The following is an 18,866-nucleotide window of genomic DNA, read 5'->3' as shown; positions in this document are numbered from 1 at the left end:
GCATGGGGGGATCTGGGACAGGCACTAACCCCCCCTGGGCACAGTCACCATTGCGTTCCCTGTGACCACGATCATTACGCCACTGCATGTGAATACTCTGGATTCCGCTCATCTTTCCCTGAAAATTGTTTAAGCTCTGTCAAATTGCATTGAATTGACCAGCTACTAATTCTTATTTGGACTGAGGTCTCAGCTTTGACATGGCTACTTCAGGGTACTAAAATTGTTGCATTAAGAAATAGTTGAGTGCCTTTGGCTGTATGTTTGTGGTCATTATCTTCTCCACGTATCACAGTACTCTTCCAGACTGCAGCAGGTTTTCATTGTACCCTCTGCTTCTCAAACTTTCCAGAACCTGCTGTAGAAATGTACATACACCCAAAAAATGATACTGCCACTAGTTTTCCCTATCTCCCATATATGTTTTGGTAAACTGTAGCCAATCTGTTTTATTTTTCACATTACTTTAGGGTAATAATAGGAAAAGTTTTTTTTTCCAACTTTTAATATTTTTTATTTTTGCATATTGAAAAAAACGTTATTTAACTGTTCTTCTAAAAAATTGTTTAGTCCCCCTATGTACTGCAGTGTATTGTAATTTTTACCGACTCCTTTTTAGCCCTACCTCTGGGCTTAATAAGAGCACAAATATGGCAGACCTAGGGGCCTTCATTGGGCCGCTAGATTGCCATGACAACCACCTTCACTCTGCAATCGCGTCAGAGTTGGCCAATAGTGTGACATAGGGCCCCCCATCTTTCTAACTGCTTAGGTTTTTTTCGGTCGCTATTGACCGTGGCATCGAAGTGGTTAAACGTCCAGGATCAAAGTTATCTCCAATTTTGGATGTTGCATTGAAGTGTCTGCTTTAACATACAGTCGACATATGGCGCGGATTCAGCCATACTCCCCCTTCGCGACCATGACGTACAGCTACATCACATGTCGCCAAGGATTTAGAACATCATTTTTTCTGTTCTATGTCTTCACCAGACTCTCAAAGCCAGATAAGGTTGGCACCTTATAAATAATTTTATAATGTATTTGGCTCAAATTCCGGGGTTGGATTTCTGTAATAACAATATCCAGAATGGGTGTGTCATACCTATAAAATGTTGTAATAATGAAATGTGCCTTCTAGATAGATCTGGGATGGAAGTTCAACCTCTCTGAAGTATCAATTCCTTTAGAAACATTGTCAGCTAAGAAAAAACATCAGAAACAAAGCTATGGGTCTTACGATTATAAGACTGGGAATGTTATTCAGTTTTGTATCAACCACGTTCTCTGCTTCGATTCCAGGTGAGAAGGACACTTGTATTCTATTTTATAGACTAAGAGCAAGATTAGTCGCATATGTAGTAGGAGTTTCAAACTTGGCTGACTATATTTTGATGCAGAAGTATTTCATCACCAAAATGAAGGCAAACTTTGGAACCTGTAGTGTAAGACCTGTAGTAATGTTTATGTAGGAGATAGGGCACTTATAATGTAGTGACAGAGTCTCTTTAATACTAGTGTAATACAATTTCTATACATGGTTGTTTATTCTAATATAGTTTAACGGTAAATAGATTTTTCTTCCATGTGATGGAATATAGCATACAGATATTAATTCAGCACCATTGCACCAGCATCTGCTATTACTTACAGTAATGTCTTAGAAATGAAGATTCCTTTATAGTAACATTACTATGAAAGAGGGGCCCAGTGGGAAAAGGGGCCCACCACCATCTTAAAAAGAAAATAACACCGCTTCCATCTGTTTACTAGATTGCATGTAAAGGACTGTTACTGATTGCCATAGTTCTAATTATAATACATTGAATACAATCCACCATAGAAAAAAGCACAACATTAGCACTTTCGAGAAACTATCTCTAATACAAGAATATCACTTTCAATAAACTAGCTATTAGGGCCCATTCACATCACAGATCCATACGCAGCATACTGCTATTTCCATAAAACCACGGACACCCTGACAGAAACCTGACACAGCCCATTAAAGTCAGCGGGTTCCGTCAGGTGCCGATGGTGTCTGTCATACAACAAAACCGGCGCTTACAGTATTTTTGTTGTTCTGTTACAGAGCAGAACAACGGAAACACCGATGCAGGTGTGAACCTAATCTACCTTGCAAGTGGTCCACATACTTTCATTGAACATGGGCCCTATGCTGTCCATATTTGCACTGTAATGTATTATGCTTGTCAATGTTACACTGATAGGCAACCTATTAGGTAATGCCTTTGACAGGGCTTAGTAGGCCTATGTATATACTTATTTTCCATGGGCAGCATTCCCTATGGACAAGAGTAACACTGTTTATTGAAGGGAAAAAAAACAGACCCTTTTTTTGACTCTCAGACAAGACCTTTAATGATGTAAAGTGAGGGAACGCTGTCAGGGGCTATATTAAGAGTACCATGGGCCCCGGGCACTTTTTCAAGTCGGGCCCCCCCCCCCTTCGAACTCTGAAGACAGAACTTTGAAGACGCTGTACCGTATATATTTGCAGATTTCTGTTTAGGGGGCCCCCATTCTGGCATGGTTTTGAATTAGCTGTAAAAGCAGAATGAGCCATACAGAAGAGAGAAAGCAGAATATTTTGAGACACTAAAGTGGTCAGGAGCTTTATAACCTTTTTATTTTTGCGTCAATGGAGTGTTGTGTGAAGGATTATTTTTTTGCGGGAGGAGTTGTAGTTTTTATTAGCACCATTTAAAGTACCATATAATGGGTGAATTGAAAAAAACTGAGATTCCTCCATGTTTTTTTGGGTTTGGTTTTTACTGTATATATTTACCTTCTCAGACCCAGAACCAAGCTCAGTACATAAATACATCCCCAGAACCAAGCTCAGTACATATACAGTATACCACAGCAGAACTAAGCTCAGTACATATATAAAGCCCCAAAACCAAGCTCAGTACAAATATACAGACCCAGAACCAAGCTCAGTACATATATGCAGCAACAGAACCGAGCTCAGTACTTATATACAGCACCAGAACAAATACAGTTCAGTACAGAGATCATTTGCAAATTCAGTTTAACCCCTGCTGTATAAATTTGTACGACATAAAACAACAGCTCCCAGTATAGCCTGAACAATGGTTCGGTTATGCTGGGAATTGCTATTTAACAAAAAAGAATGCTACCATCCGTGATCTCCTCCAGATCATACAGTGACTACAGTACTGATCAGTCACAGGGAGAATAAACATTTACATTGAGTAACTCACAGGTGATGTCTCAGATAATTTTTCGTTCTTTTTCTCTTTTTTTCTCCATCCGGTCCAGACTTCTTCCGGGCACGGCCCATTTCTGCAGTTTGCAGCTCAGATTTCTTCATCTCCTCACTTTTCCAACCTTTCCGCATCTATAAATGAAGATTACATTTCTCATGATGCCACACTCTATGCTTCTAAATATAATAGTATCATAAACTGTGCCGCTGGATATAATAGTACTATACACTGTACTCCTGAATATAATAGTACTATACACTGTGCCCTGAATATAATAGAACTATACACTGTGCCCTGAATATAATAGTATTATACACTGTATTCCTGAATATAATAGTATTATACACTGTACTCCTGAATATAATAGTACTATACTCTGTACTCCTGAATATAATAGTATTATACACTGTGCCCCTGAATTAAATTGTGTCAAACAGTGTAAAGTAAAACACCACACACACTAACAATGCCCCCTGTAGATAGCGACAGTCACAATGCCCCCTGTAGATAGTTCCAGTTACAATGCCCTCTGTAGAAAATGCCCCCTGTAGATAGCGCCAGTTACAATGCCCTTTTTAGATAATAACCCCTGTAGATAACACTAGTTAAAATGCCCTCTGCAGATAATGTCTCCTGTAGATTGTGCCAGTTACGATGCCCTATGTAGATAATGTCCCCTGTAGATTGTGCCAGTTACAATGCCCTATTTAGATAACGTCCCCTGTAGATTATGCCAGTTACAATGCCGTAAGTAGATAATGACCCCTGTAGATAGCGCCACGTACAATGTCCTCTGTAGATAATGCCCCCTGCATCTTTTACCCTCAACGCTGCCCAGAACAAAAAAAAACATTCTCACCTGTCCCCGTTCCCGCTTCTTCCTCCAGCGACGCAGGACTGGTCAGAGACCAGACGGCGTCATCCAGCGTAATGGCGCAGTCGGAGTGATAACATCATCACGCCGACTATGTCATTAGTAAAGCGCAGAATGGGAGGAAGGGAACGGATAGTTCTCTGTCTCGCCAGTGCTACAGTAAGCAATTGTATCTGCATCCTAAGGATGCGGATATAATTGGGTGAGAGGTCCCGCTTCACTCCGGTTCTCTGAACCGGCTGTATATTTAACAGCTGTTACGGGAGAACCGGGGCGAACTGGGCCCCCTTCCAGCCTCGGGCCCCGGGCACTTGCCCAGATTGCCCTCATTATAATCCGCCCCTCATAACTGTATCTCTAAAGCAGCCTTAGGTGGACAGCAGGGGAGTTGGTTGGATCAAAAAAGATTGGGGCATAAGCCCCAGGGCACATGTCCCCCGCCCCAAAAAATGTATTAAAGACACCATATGTATAAAACAACCTTTAGTACACAATAGGCTTACATACACCACGTCATCAGTACACTGTCCCTGAATATTACTTTATAGGAAAACCTGTACCCATAGATATTTCAGCCCTGCCCCAAAATCATTTGAAAAATTTGTATAAATAATAGCATATCTCTGAATAATACAGTCATGCACTTTAAAAAACCTCCACACCATGACCACATATAACTAATACAAAGACCAATATAACCAATATTATCACCATACAGTAACCATATAGTGGTCACATACCAGTTCGGCACAAGAAGATACACACAGGTACCTCTGCAAGGTATAATCATACTGTAGATCTTATGTATAATACAGTACTGTTATACCCAGTGACTCACAGGTGATGTCTTTTCTGAATGGATTCGTTCACTTTCCCATTCCTTCTCTATCTGGCACAGACCGCTTGGTGATGTCTCCCAACCACAACTCATCTCTGCAGAGTTTGCTTCCCCCTTTAGTGCACCACATAGTAATACTGCCCCTCCTAATGCCCCACACAAAAGAGTGGCTCCTTAATGCCCTCATAGTAGTATTTCCCATTGTGTGCCCCCACACAGTAACAGTGTCCCCTGTGTGCCCCCATACTGTATGTGCTCCACAAAGTAATGGTGCCACCACAAAAAACAAAAGTGCCCCCAGTATTGGTGCTCCTTAGTGCCCTCCATTCAGTAAGAGGGCCTCTCACTCAGTAATGTGCCCCCTTAGTGCTTCTCAATCAGTAATGTTGCTTAGTGCCCCACTCAATATTGGTGCCCCACATTACCCCCACTCAGTATTGGTGCCCATTAGAGCTCCCACTCACTTAGTGTGCCCAATCATTAATTTTGCCCCTTAGTGTCCCCCATTCAGTAATACTGCCCTCCAAGTGCCCCCACTCAATAATGCAGCACCCTGTTGCCTCCACTCAGTAATGATGCCTTACAGGGGCCTACTAAGTATGCTACCCCTCCCATAGTATTTTCCACACAGGAATAGTCCAATAAAAACTAAAACTAATACTCACCTAGCTCTGTTACATGGAGCTGCTCAGTCTTTTTAGGCCTACAGTCTAAGGAGAGAATTGCAGAGTGCAGAGCTCCTGTATGCAACTGTATCTGCGTCCTGCGGCCCCAGGTGCAGTTGAAAGTGGCAGTCACCCGGAGACGTGGAAAGGGACACACAACACAGATATTATTTGTTAGACAAGAAGTCTCACAGGACAAATACGTGTCAAGGTGGGAGACAGCACTCAACCACCCATATAAATAATTAGAGATAAGGACTCTAACAATACATGATAAACAAGAGAGAAAAAAAGAGTCCATACATATCAGCATATGAAAAATTTAAACATCTTTATTGATAACATAAAATACACTAAATGACATAAACAGAGAATCTAAAATAAATCCTTGTACGGATCACAGATGTATACATTGATAGCAGTACATATATATGTAATACACTGATGGTATGCACAGTTACTGTAGCTCAATGTAGCTCCAATATAGGGTGCATCAAGTAGGAGTAATTTGAAATGAAAACAGTGCAAAGATGGACAATATGCCTAACTCAAAAAGGCCTGTGATAGCTCAAAAGTAATTGGTGCCTTGGAAAAACGGCATAAAGCCAAGTTAAGTCCGGTAGATGCACTTACCCATATATGGGAGATTGAGTGTGACCCAGATGTATAGAAGAGCGCCCCGACGCGTGTTTCGCCTGTGGCTTTCTCAAGGGGCGTCGGGGCGCTCTTCTATACATCTGGGTCACACTCAATCTCCCATATATGGGTAAGTGCATCTACCGGACTTAACTTGGCTTTATGCCGTTTTTCCAAGGCACCAATTACTTTTGAGCTATCACAGGCCTTTTTGAGTTAGGCATATTGTCCATCTTTGCACTGTTTTCATTTCAAATTACTCCTACTTGATGCACCCTATATTGGAGCTACATTGAGCTACAGTAACTGTGCATACCATCAGCGTATTACATATATATGTACTGCTATCAATGTATACATCTGTGATCCGTACAAGGATTTATTTTAGATTCTCTGTTTATGTCATTTAGTGTATTTTATGTTATCAATAAAGATGTTTAAATTTTTCATATGCTGATATGTATGGACTCTTTTTTTCTCTCTTGTTTATCAGATATTATTTGCTAATACAGCTGTCTATATCATTGTAATGACATAAGATCACAATATTAGCTGCAATGATCGATAACTGCAGTGATACCCCGGCACAGTTTCTTCTACTAGTAATTTAGGTAATAAAGCTTATACTAAGACCATATAAACAATAATTTCTGTGAATAGGAAAGGAACACAGATTATTATGTTAAAATTTGTTTTGGAGATTAAGTTACCATTTTAAATATGTCAGTGCTATGAATGTAATGATAATGGTCAGAGAACGTCATTGTGATCTCAGTCTTTACTTATAGCGGAGGAGAAAACATCAGCATTCTGGAATAACAAAATGGCTTCTATGATTAAGGAAAGTTTAAAATTAAAGCCAATTGAACACAGGGCAAAGAACGTGATTATCTTCCTAGGAGATGGTAAGATATTATGTGAGGAAATTAACCTTGATGCCACTTTCCTTTTAATCAGGGATAGTGGAACTTGATATCAAGAAATGTTGCATGTGTAATACCCTGCTCAAAAAAAAAGAAGGGAACACAAAGCGTACCTACACTTTGAGATGATTTTTCAGACTAAGCCGTCATATGTGCGTGTACATGAGGAATAACACTATTTCTTGCCATTATATGATTTGTATATGGCATTATTATTTTTTTTAGCAGTTTTCCCCTCTGCAGGCTTTATCTCTAATTCTCATTTGTCCCTGACATAGTTGGTGGAGAATAATTGCTATCATGTCTTCTATACACTGCACACATAGAGAAGAGGAGAATCCTGCTCTACTATCCATATCAATGACATATATAAAGAAGCACTATCTAAAATAGAAAAAAGAGGGGCATAGGGCGCCACATGGTGCAATAAATCCAACAGGTTTATACACTGGCGTAGCTATAGGGGTCGCAGCGGTCGTAATTGCGACCGGGCCCCGAAGCCAGGGGGGCCCACAGCCCCCCGCACCACATCAATAAAAAGTTACTAAAGTAACTCGGGCCGCGGGCCCCTGTTACTATAGTAACAGACTGTACTTACCTTCCTGGTTCCGGATCGCAGCGGAGGTCCTGACGTCAAGCGCTGTGCGCTATCCTGAGTATAGGCCAACAATGTTTAGGGACTGCACAACCCCTTTAAGCCTACGATGTAGCAGGCTTAGAGGGCCCATTAGACAGGATCACAGATTGTGTGATCCTGTCTGCTGGGCCCCGTATCTAAGCCAATCACATGGTAGGCTTAGATACATGGCCCATGTGTGATCCTGTCTGATGGGCCCTGTATATAAGCCTACCACACTGTAGGTTTTGATACAGGGCCCCAGCACACAGTAACCTTATACTGTATAAGATTATTGTCTGCTGGACCCTGTATCTAAGCCTACCTTGTGGTAGGCTTAGATACAGGGTCCCACAGACTGTATCACACATGGGCCCTGTATCTAAGCCTAACATGTGTTACTCATCGTTTTGTGTTTTCTTACAGCTTCGGTCGTTGGACTACGTCGGATTCCAGGACTACTTCGATGATGGCTTTTTTGAATTATAAAATGGTTAATGAGGGTTGTGTGTTTTTTTTTTATTTCAATAAAATATTTTTTCTATGTCTTTGTGGGGTTTTTTAACTATATTACTACCGCCTGCTGATTGACAGCATTCATTGCTAGGGCGGGGCTTAGTGTTAGCCGGTGCAGAGGCTAACACTAACCCCCTTTATTACCCCAGTACCCACCGCCACCAGGGGTGCTGGGAAGAGCCGGGTACCATCTAGTACTTGACCATCTGTAGTGATGGTCGGCCACTGGGGTGGCCGCAGGCTGGTATTATCAGGAAGGGAAAGGCCAAAAACAGTGGCCCTTCCCACCCTGGTAATGCTAGGCTACTGCTGCTTTATTGTATCTGGCTGGTTATGAAAAATGGGGGGGACCCCACTTCATTTAAAAAAAATAAAATAAAAAATAATTGGAAAGAACGATGTCGGGTCCCCCCCCAATTTTCATAACCAGCCAGATACAACACAGCAGCAGCAGGCAGCATTACCAGGGTGGTAGGTGCCACTGCTTTTGGCCTTCCCCAGCTTAATACTACCAGCCTGCGGCCACCCCGGTGCCTGCCCGTCACTACAGATGGACGGGTACTGGTTCGTACCCAGCTCTTCCCAGTACCCCTGGTGGCGGTGAGTACCAGGGTAATAATGGGGGTTTGTGTTAGCCTCTGCACCGGCTAACATTAAGCCTCACCTTAGTAATGGAGGTTGTCAATCAGCCAGCGGCCATTACTAAGGCGGTGATAATAAAGTTTAAAAAGATACAAGCACATAGAAAAAATATTTTATTGAAATAAAAAAACACAACCCTCATTAACCATTTTACTGAGAATAAAAAAACGCCATCATTGAAGTCCTCGTATCCGAAGTCCAACAACCGAACCTGTAAAAAAACACAATCACACAAAAATAATCAGTAACACATAAAGAAGCAAAATTATTATTCTTACCTTTCCTGGGTCCAGCGCTGGAGCCGCAATGTCAGCGAGCGGAGTCCTGTATCTAATCCGATCATGTGTGATACTGTCTGCTGGGCCCTATATCTAATCCAATCATGTGTGATACTGTCTGCTGAGCCACTGTATCTAATCCTATCATGTGTGATACTGTCTGCTGGGCCCTAGCTCTAATCCTATCATGTGTGATACTGTCTGCTGAGTCATTGTATCTAATCCTATCATGTGTGATATTGTCTGCTCAGCCACTGTATCTAATCCTATCATGTGTGATACTGTCTGCTGAGCCAATGTATCTAATCCTATCCATAGTTTTTAGGGTCGTAGTGCTATAGATATGCTATGCTGTCTCCTATACACACATTTTTTTTGGGTGGACACATATGTATTGGGGCTATTTCCCCTGACATTTTAAGCCCTTAGTGACGCCCCTGGCTGCTACTGCTGCATTGTTGGGACACTTAGGAGACCCAGCGATGCAGCTGAAAGCTGCGGACCGTCGGCCATGAGAAGTTTGCGAGGGGGCCCAATACGAACTTCTGCATCGTGGCCCATGAGCCTTTAGCTACGCCCCTGGGTTTATACATGAGCATTTAAGGATCATAAGCGCTCACCTTCACTGGATGTACATGCTAGATACAACACTAGTGTGTGGGTTCGGACAGTAAGTTGTCAACTGCTGCTATCCCCGACAGGTGGCTGATGGATCACCTCCGTTTAATTTCAAGAATACACTCCAACAAGGAAGCAAAGAAAAATGGGGATTTCCAGAAAAGCGCTGCTGATAAGCATAGGGTTTAAGACCAAAGTTATTTATTATTAATTGAATAAATAAATAAAATCCATAAATGATGTGGCTATGCATTACAACACCGGTCTGGTGTCTTTATTGACACCATTTGTACATGAAGGAAGAAAATGACGCAGAAGGTTTGATGCAACTAAGTGACACGTACTAAGCCTCAATCAAATGAGGGTAACAATTATGAAGTACAAATCGTACTACTATAATAATGGACGGTAAGGATAAATATCATATTACTGTGGTCAAGGAGGAATCACACTTATGAAGTACAAATCATACTATTATGATAAAGGATGAACATCATACTACTATAAAGGATGGAGACAAATGTTGACACATACCCATGGTGAGGCTCCTGCACAGGGAATGACGCCAAACCTGACCTGCGTTTCGGCTGATGTCTTCGTCCCGGACTGGCCTGATGAAGACACCAGATCGGTGTTGAAACATGTAGCCACATCATTTATGGATTTTATTTATTCAATTAATAATAAATAACTTTGATCTTAAACCGTCTGGATATCAGCAGCGCTTTTCTGGATATCCCAATTTTTCTTTGCTTCCTTGTTGGAGTGTATTCTTGATATATAAAGAAGCTGCTTAGCTGCAGCAGCATGGAGGTGATTATACAGAAGTAATGAGCAGTTTAGCTGAAAATCCAGCACTGGGGTGACATAGAAATCTTTCTCCTTTCTCTCACTCTGCTCTCCTCCTCCCCTACCTACCCACCCCCCATGAGGCAGTACCTGTAGCACATTCAGGTTGCACAGGTATTCCAGCTTCTCCAGGATGGTACATCCATATGTGCCATCGCAGGAAGGTTTGCCATATCTCCCAGCACAGTCTCAAAAGCATGGAGCAGATAACAGGACACGGGCCATTACACAAGGAGAGACAGACAAGGCCCCAGAAGGGCATCAACCCATCTGCAGGACTGGTATCTGCTCCTTTGTGCAGGGAGGAACAGGAGGAGCACTGCCAAAGCCCTGCAAAATTACCTCTAGCGGGCTACTGGTGTGCATGTTTTTAACTAAACTGGCAGAAACAAACTCCATGAGGGTGGCATGAGGGCCCGATATCCAGTAGTGGGACCAAGGCTCACAGCTCAGCACTGTGCAGCTTGATTGGCATTCGCCAGAGAATACCAGAATTGGTTGGTGGGTCCACCATTGGTGCCCTGTTATCTTCGCAGATGAGAACAGGTTCACACTGAGAAAATGTGACAGATGTGAAAGAGTCTGAAGACGCCATGGTAAACGTTATGCTGCCTGCAACATCATCCAGCATGACCAGTTTGGCGGTGGGTCAGGGATGTTCTGAGGAGGCATATTGTTTGGGAATGTCGCACAAACCTCCATGTGATAACTAACGTTAGGTACCAGAATGAAATCCTCAGTCATTGTCAGACCTTACGCTGGTGCAGTAGGCCCTAGGTTCCCCCTAGTGCAGGACAATGCCCGTCCTCATGTGGCCTAAGTGTGTAGGCAGTTTATGGATGTTTGAATACAAATTATAAACAATAATAACTAAAAATATATTCGTTTTTTTTAATTATTTACGCTTGATAATCAATGTTTTAGTTTTAATATAATATAAAAATACACATCTAACCAATTTAAATATAAAGTGTTGTTGTGTAGGATCTAAATATATCTTTTTAAACAGGTATGGGGATGCCCACAGTTACGGCGACCCGAATACTAAGTGGACAGTTGGAAGGGAAGTTGGGTGAAGAGAATGAACTGACAATGGATACTTTTCCTTACATTGGCTTGTCTAAGGTGCTCCTATGCTGTAGTACAGATGTTTATGTGTTGAGACTCAACCTGATTGCTATCAATTGTTTTTTAATTCAAGTTTTATGGATTTACATATAAATAAGAAAAAAATCAAAATAAACAGATAGATCATCAACCAAATAAGGCCTAACCTTTCACTTGAAGTACAATTGTCCAGACTGAAGCAGTCTTCATTTGGAAATATCATGGGAAGACAAACTTCACTAGAAAAAACAATTATGCTTGGAAAAGTTGAAGGGAAAACCGGAAGAGGACGACAAGCAACAAGGTGGTTGGATAGAATCACAGGAATTATGAACATGCTACTGAAAAGACTAAAGACTCAAATAGAAGACAGGAGAAACACTGGAGAATCACTATCCATACTGTCACAAGCAGTCAAAAACTAATAGACAGCACTGAATATTAATAAATACAAGGAAAAAGATAAAATATTACAACGCATGCCAAAGTAATAAAAAAAAGGATGGAGTGCCGATGGAAAGGGGGACCTGTGGCAATAACTAAAAAGCACAAAACTGATGACAATCCAGACCCAAGTAAGAGGAAGAAAGCCACCAGAACTGAGAAGAGCAATGGTGAAATATAAGAGCATATAAGTGGCTTCTTCTCCATGCAAAAGATTCACTGGGGTCACTTTATAGTAAAAAAAAGGATAGCAAAATATAATCCAGCATCTGGTAATCCAAAGCATGTGATAATCTGGCATATGTTTCCAGCACAGAACTACAATGACATATAATTTGAATATGATAATTCAGACCACTTTAAAACAAGAACCAAGCAGCGTCGAATTATAGGGGTTACTGGGGTTCTTACATTTTCTTACTATTAACTGCAAATTCCATGAATTAACAAAACAAGCAGAACTCACCAAACATTTTCCTCGGTGATCCAGCACTGACGCTCCAGCAGCACTCCTGTTGATTGTTTATTTGCAAGCTGCATGTGACTGCTGCAGCCAATTAGAGGGCTTAGCGGGGACAAATCATATTTCTGGTATAATACCGGAAATACAATACATGACTGCTGAACCCTCTGATTGGCTGCATGTAAACAATCACCGGGAGTGCTGCCGAGGGGGGGGGGGGATGGTGGTTCGCTGGGGGAAAGGTAAGGTGAGTTCTGCTTGTTTTGGTAATTCATGTCATTTGTAGCCACTAGTAAAAAAAATTAGGAACCCAGAAAACCCCTTTATAGCTAAAAAGACAATATTGTATATTTTGTTCATTGATATTGTATGAGCAGTTTCTGTTTAGAAATTTGCCGATTTACATGTGCAATGTTATACAGTATGCAATGTTCATTTTAATTTATATTTTATTTATTTATTTTTCTTTTTTCACAGACATACAATGTAGATCGCCAGGTTCCCGACAGTGCAGGCACAGGAACTGCTTACCTATGTGGAGTGAAGGGAAACTATGGAACCATCGGATTAACTGCTGCAGCTAAGAGATCTGACTGTAGCACTCAAGCAGGCAATGAGGTTGAGTCAGTACTCAAGAGAGCAAAAGCAGCAGGTACATGGAGTATGAAGAGCTTTAGGGGAGATGGGCCTAAATTACTTAAAGGGGTTTTCCTAGAATGAGAAATTATCACCTATCCACAGAATAGGTGATCATTTTCTGATCGCTGGGACCCGCCAACAATCGTGTGAACGGGAGTTCTGAAACCCCTAGATACTCCTCACTGCACTCCCGCAGTGAGCAGGAGCTTCAATGGAGTAGCGGTCAAACATGCGCCTGCTGCTCCATTTAATTTGTATGCAAATTACACCGTACGCGGCTGTTTTTGTCACTCTAAGGGCTTATTCAGATGAACGTATAATAGGTCCGTGCAACGCGCGTGATTTTCACTCGCCTCGCACGGACCTATGTTAGTCTATGGGGCCGTGCAGACTGTCCGTGAGTTTCACGCAGGGTGTGTCCGCTCCGTAAAACTCACGACATGTCCTATATTTGTGCGTTGTTCGCGCATCACGCACCCATTGAAGTCAATGGGTGCGTGAAAATCACGCGCAGCACACGGTAGCACTTCCGTGTGACGCGTGTGATTCGCGCAACAGGAGTAAAACTATGAATGACCACCACGTGCATTTCTGTTTACAAACATACAAATAGAGTGTCATAATGATGGCGGCTGCGCGATAATCACGCAGCCACGAATAATACGCTGCTGACACACGGAGCTGTTATGGACCTTTTGCACGCGCAAAATGCACACGCTCGTGCGAATCCAGCCTTATAGACATTGAATGTAGCGGCAGCACATGCTCGACCGCCGCTACATTCAATGTCCTCCTCACTGCGGTCGCGCAGTGAGGAGGAAGAGAGGGTCCGGGAACCCCGTTCTCATGATTGGTGGGGGTCCCAGCACTGGAGCCCTCAGCGATCAGAAAATGATCACCTAGTCTGTTGTGGATAAGTGATAATTAATGATTCTGGGAAAACCCCTTTTAAGGGGCTCTATCATCAAAGACTATTCCTTTAATATTAGAGCCACAAGTCCAGCTTCCAGGTTTTTGTCAGGAGAAGGTTCTGCCTTATTTACATTTTACCTGTGGCAACCACTATAGGGGAAATTAAGTATTACATGGAAGCCATTCAAATGAATGTGCACCCAGGTAGTACATGGATGAGTGGGGTCCGCTGTGTTAGCTGCTATTGGATCTATTATTTAAACGTTATGAATGATAAGGTTTTTATTTGTTTTTAGGAAGGAATGTCTTTGGTGCCATACAGCTAAGTTACTATACTTGACATAAAAGCCGTGAATTTAAAACATTTTCTACACTTAATAAACACAGGTAAATCTGTGGGGATTGTAACTACAACACGTGTCCAACATGCCTCTCCATCTGGAAATTATGCTCATATTGCTGATCGGGATTGGTATTCTGATGCCAACATGCCCCAGGAAGCTCTGGATTTAAAATGCCCAGATATCGCTCTTCAGCTAATTTCTAACATTGAAATAGATGTGAGTATAAGGAGACACCTTTAAAGTCATAACTGTTCAGACAAAAAGATATTTCATATTTTTTTTTAATAAACACTGCTAGTAATTTTTGGATAAAGAGTGCCCAGTGACATATCAACAAAATACTCTGCATTGGCTCCTGTTGTGTTGTCCAAATAGTTTACACTGCAGAGCAGCTCATTATAGGGGGGACTGGCTTCTGCTTCACAACACTGCTCAGAAAACACAGGTCCTGTTATGCCGCAGTCTTCTGTTGGTATAGATACTAAGTGGCCTGTTTCTTATGACCAGTAGGACATTTTAGGTAAAGTGGTTATTCTGCAGATATTGCTGATATCAGATCATTGGTAGATATAACAAGATGAAAGCATTCAGCAACTACAAGAGTGTTTAGTACAAGACATAATGGGTGAACAATGTGACCTCACAAAGTTCGAACATGAGATGATTCTAGGTGAAGTACTGGTGAGAGCAAAACTGCTGCTGTTGTGAATTGTTTATGACCAATAGTTGTTAAAGTTTTCAGAGGGTGGAGTATTAGGTTATGTTCACACGATAACGGCAAATACGTCTGAAATTACAGAGCTGTTTTCAGGAGAAAACAGCTCCTGAATTTCAGACGTAATTGCTCGTACTCGCGTTTTTCGCGGCGTCCATTGCGGACGTAATTGGACCTGTTTTTCAATGGAGTCAATGAAAAATGGCTCCAATTACCTCCCAAGAAGTGTCCTGCACTTCTTTTGACAAACCGTCTTTTTTACGCGCCGTCTTTTGACAGCGACGCATAAAATGACAGGTCGTCGGCACAGTACATCGTAAAGCCCATTGAAAGTAATGGGCAGATGTTTGCCGACGTATTGGAGCCGTCTTTTCAGGCGTAATTAGAGGCGTAAAATGCCTCCATTACGTCTGAAAAGAGGTCGTGTGAACCCAGCCTAAGAGAGAAAAAGTGACTGAACGCAATGCCTAAGATGGTAAATGGCTATGTGATGTGGAAACTGAGCAGAAAGTTATTAGATTTGTACAGACAAAATATGAGCAACAGTGCATCATAAAACACATAATCTCATTTAGGGACAAAGTAAGATCTTAGTCTCCCAATGTACAGTACCATGCTAGACATCTTACCACCCAACTTTCAAGTATCACAAAGAGGGACAACTGATGCGACAATATTTTAATTTTAAGCCACGCCTCTAAACCCACCCAATGCCTGCCCATACACACCCGATTCAGCCCACACAGTATCATGCTCCCATAGTGCCTCCCACACAGTATAATACCAAATAGCTTCCCCCACACAGCGTAATGCCCTCTAGCTGCCACCATACAGTATAATGCCCCCATAGCGGCCACCATACAGTATACTGCCCCAAAGATGCCCCCATACAGTATAATGCCCACACATACTCTCCCATGCAGTATAATTCCCATACAGATGCCCCCATGCAGTATAATGCCCAAACAAATTCCCCCATACAGTATAATGCCCCCTTAGCTACCCCTAGTGCCAGTGCCCTTGTAGATAGTGCCCATGTACATAGCGCCACAGTGTCCCCTGTAGATAGTGCCCCTATATATTGCCACAGTGTCGATGTAGATAGTGCCAAACACCCCTGTAGATAGTGCCACCCACCCCTCCTGTAGATAGCGCCATTTGGACTCCCTCTAGGAGCGGAATCCCCAGCCGGAGCATAGGCCGGGGATTCCGCTCCTAGAGGGAAGCCCTGATGTCACTGTCCATTTATTTACAGTAACATCAGTGGCTACTCCTTGAGTGGAATCTCCGTTGCCGAATCTGGCCGGGGATTCCGCTCCAGGAGTAGCCACTGACGTCACTGTCCATATATGGACAGTAACGTCAAGGGCTTCCCCGAGCACAGCGCTTAAAATAGCGCTGTGCCCGGGGAGTCCTCGGCGAGTGGAGGAGCTCTCTCTGCTCCTCTGCTATGAACTAATTCTGAAGCAAGGAGCTGATGGTTCCCTGCTTCAGAATTAGTTTGACAGCGGGACATACCACCAGCCGCTCGGGACAGCGGGACACCGCCCGGAATCCGGTACTGTCCCGCTGAATCCCAGACGGTTGGGAGGTATGGTCTCAGACATTACAATATATCAACAAAAGGTAGCTGAACAATGTACTGTATTAAACTGGATCTGTGATCAAACTCTACTAATTGGTCCTCTATACTATTAGTCCAAACTTCACATAGATATTAAAAGAACCGAATAAAGAATACAGCAGAATTTATAATTAAGTATCTGCTGTATTCATGAGGGGAGCGCACCCCTTGTCTACCCTCGCCCCTCTCGCCAGTGATTAAGAGGCTGCCGTGTATACATGCAGATACAAGGCAACCCATAAATTAATGATGAGCAGGATGGAGGAGCATTCACCTAATGAATACAGTGGACTCGTAGTTATGATTCCACTGTATTCTTTATTAGGCTCTATTAGCCAAACGGTACAATATTTTTAGGCGCCATTTGGGCTAATAATAGAATTAACCTGTCCCCATATTATACTGCCCTCAAACAGGACAGAATAGTATGATGACAGATCCGCTTTAAGTAGAAGCTCATAAAAAACTAGCCACTAAGTGTATATATACAGTATACAGTCACGCACTTGTATGCATGTTAGTCTACTAATGGACTTAAATTAAAACCACAGGCCAAAACGTTGACAGTCTAAAACAATGGATATGTAGGGCAATGGTGGGAGTTTTAGCAGCGGAAGTGTATATAAGAACACTTCCGCTGCTATAAGGAGTGATTTCAATACAAGCTATTTATGCTATTATATATTTTAGTAGGCTCACCAAATGTGAAATGGGAAATATAGAGTTAACACTTTGCAACTCACAAAACTCCTCAGCAGTTTTTGGATCTAGGTACACAGCTAAATGACCTCAGTACTATTATTTCCTAATAAAACCCACTCTTTAACAAATGCACTGTACGGGTAATGGTAATAGAAAAATGATCACATCAAATAGGCAGGGGCATAGCTGTAGGTGGTGCAGAAGAAGCTGTAACACCTGGGGCTTGGAGCTCTTATGCCACATATGCAAGACACAGGTGTTGTAAATGGCACATGGTTGTTGAGGAATTTTGAATTGAGGCCCAAGAGCTTCACAATACGCCTCTGGGCAGGACGTGTCCTTATTACTGCTCTTGACTTCACTGTACGGCAGTGACATTATTAAGTATTTATCTACTTGAGTACTGATTATTTTACAGCTTTATGAGTTTAATTGCTGTATTTGTTAAGTTTGTTTTAAGAAAATAAAGACATTTAAATGTTACCTGAAATTCAACTATATGTTGGGCACATTGCCTTCAATTCACTCTTGTGAAAGTATAGATATCTAGACTGTAGAGTGATAAGTGGGACTGAACTATATCTGTCATTCAAAAAAACAAACTTTAATGTATTCAGGATAAAGTCCTTTTACAAGGGCCAATTATCAAGGAAAATGAGCGTGTAAACAGGGCGACGATCGCTCGTTCATCCTCTGATTGCATCGTTTGTGCAGCCAAAAATATTATCGTTGTCAACAGGGGCATAACTACGAAAGAATGGGCCCCATAGCAAACTTTTGACTGGGCCCCCTCCCTCCCCTGCTTTGAGTGCCACACACAGCCCCCCTTGTAGATAGTGCCCCCCTGTGGATTGTGCCATACAGCCTCCCTGTAGATTATGCCATACAGCCCCCCCTGTAGACAGTGCCATACAGCACTCCTTGTAGATAGTGACCCCACCTCCCCTGTAGATAGTGCAACACAGCCCCCTGTAGATAGCGCCATACAGGCCCCCTGTAGATAGCGCCATACAGCCCCCCTGTGGATAGTGCCATACAACCCCTGTGGATAATGTCATACAGCCCCTGTAGAGAGTGCCATATAGCCCCGTGTAGATTGCGCTCCTCACCTCCCTCTGTAGATACTGCCACACAGCACCACCTGTAGATCAAGTCCCCACCTCCCCCTCATAGAGTGCCATACAGCCCCCCTGTAGATAGCGTCCCC

General features: G+C 42.5%; 1 protein-coding gene across 1 annotated transcript in view; it reads left to right on the top strand.

Moving 5' to 3' along the window:
• Positions 1–1,229: 1,229 nt before the first annotated feature.
• The window catches only part of ALPI (alkaline phosphatase, intestinal), a 43,695-nt gene continuing 26,058 nt past the window's right edge, over positions 1,230–18,866 (top strand). Inside the window, exons 1-5 of the mRNA XM_075864111.1 lie at positions 1,230–1,302; positions 7,056–7,172; positions 11,719–11,834; positions 13,201–13,375; positions 14,662–14,834. Coding sequence (XP_075720226.1) covers positions 1,230–1,302; positions 7,056–7,172; positions 11,719–11,834; positions 13,201–13,375; positions 14,662–14,834 — 654 coding nt within the window. The remainder of the gene's footprint in view (positions 1,303–7,055; positions 7,173–11,718; positions 11,835–13,200; positions 13,376–14,661; positions 14,835–18,866) is intronic.

The sequence above is a fragment of the Rhinoderma darwinii genome, chromosome 4 (genome assembly GCF_050947455.1).
Source record: "Rhinoderma darwinii isolate aRhiDar2 chromosome 4, aRhiDar2.hap1, whole genome shotgun sequence".
NCBI classification, from domain to species: domain Eukaryota; kingdom Metazoa; phylum Chordata; class Amphibia; order Anura; family Rhinodermatidae; genus Rhinoderma; species Rhinoderma darwinii.
The sequence above is the reverse complement of the archived record's forward strand: the minus strand, read 5'-3'. Positions and strand labels throughout refer to the sequence as shown.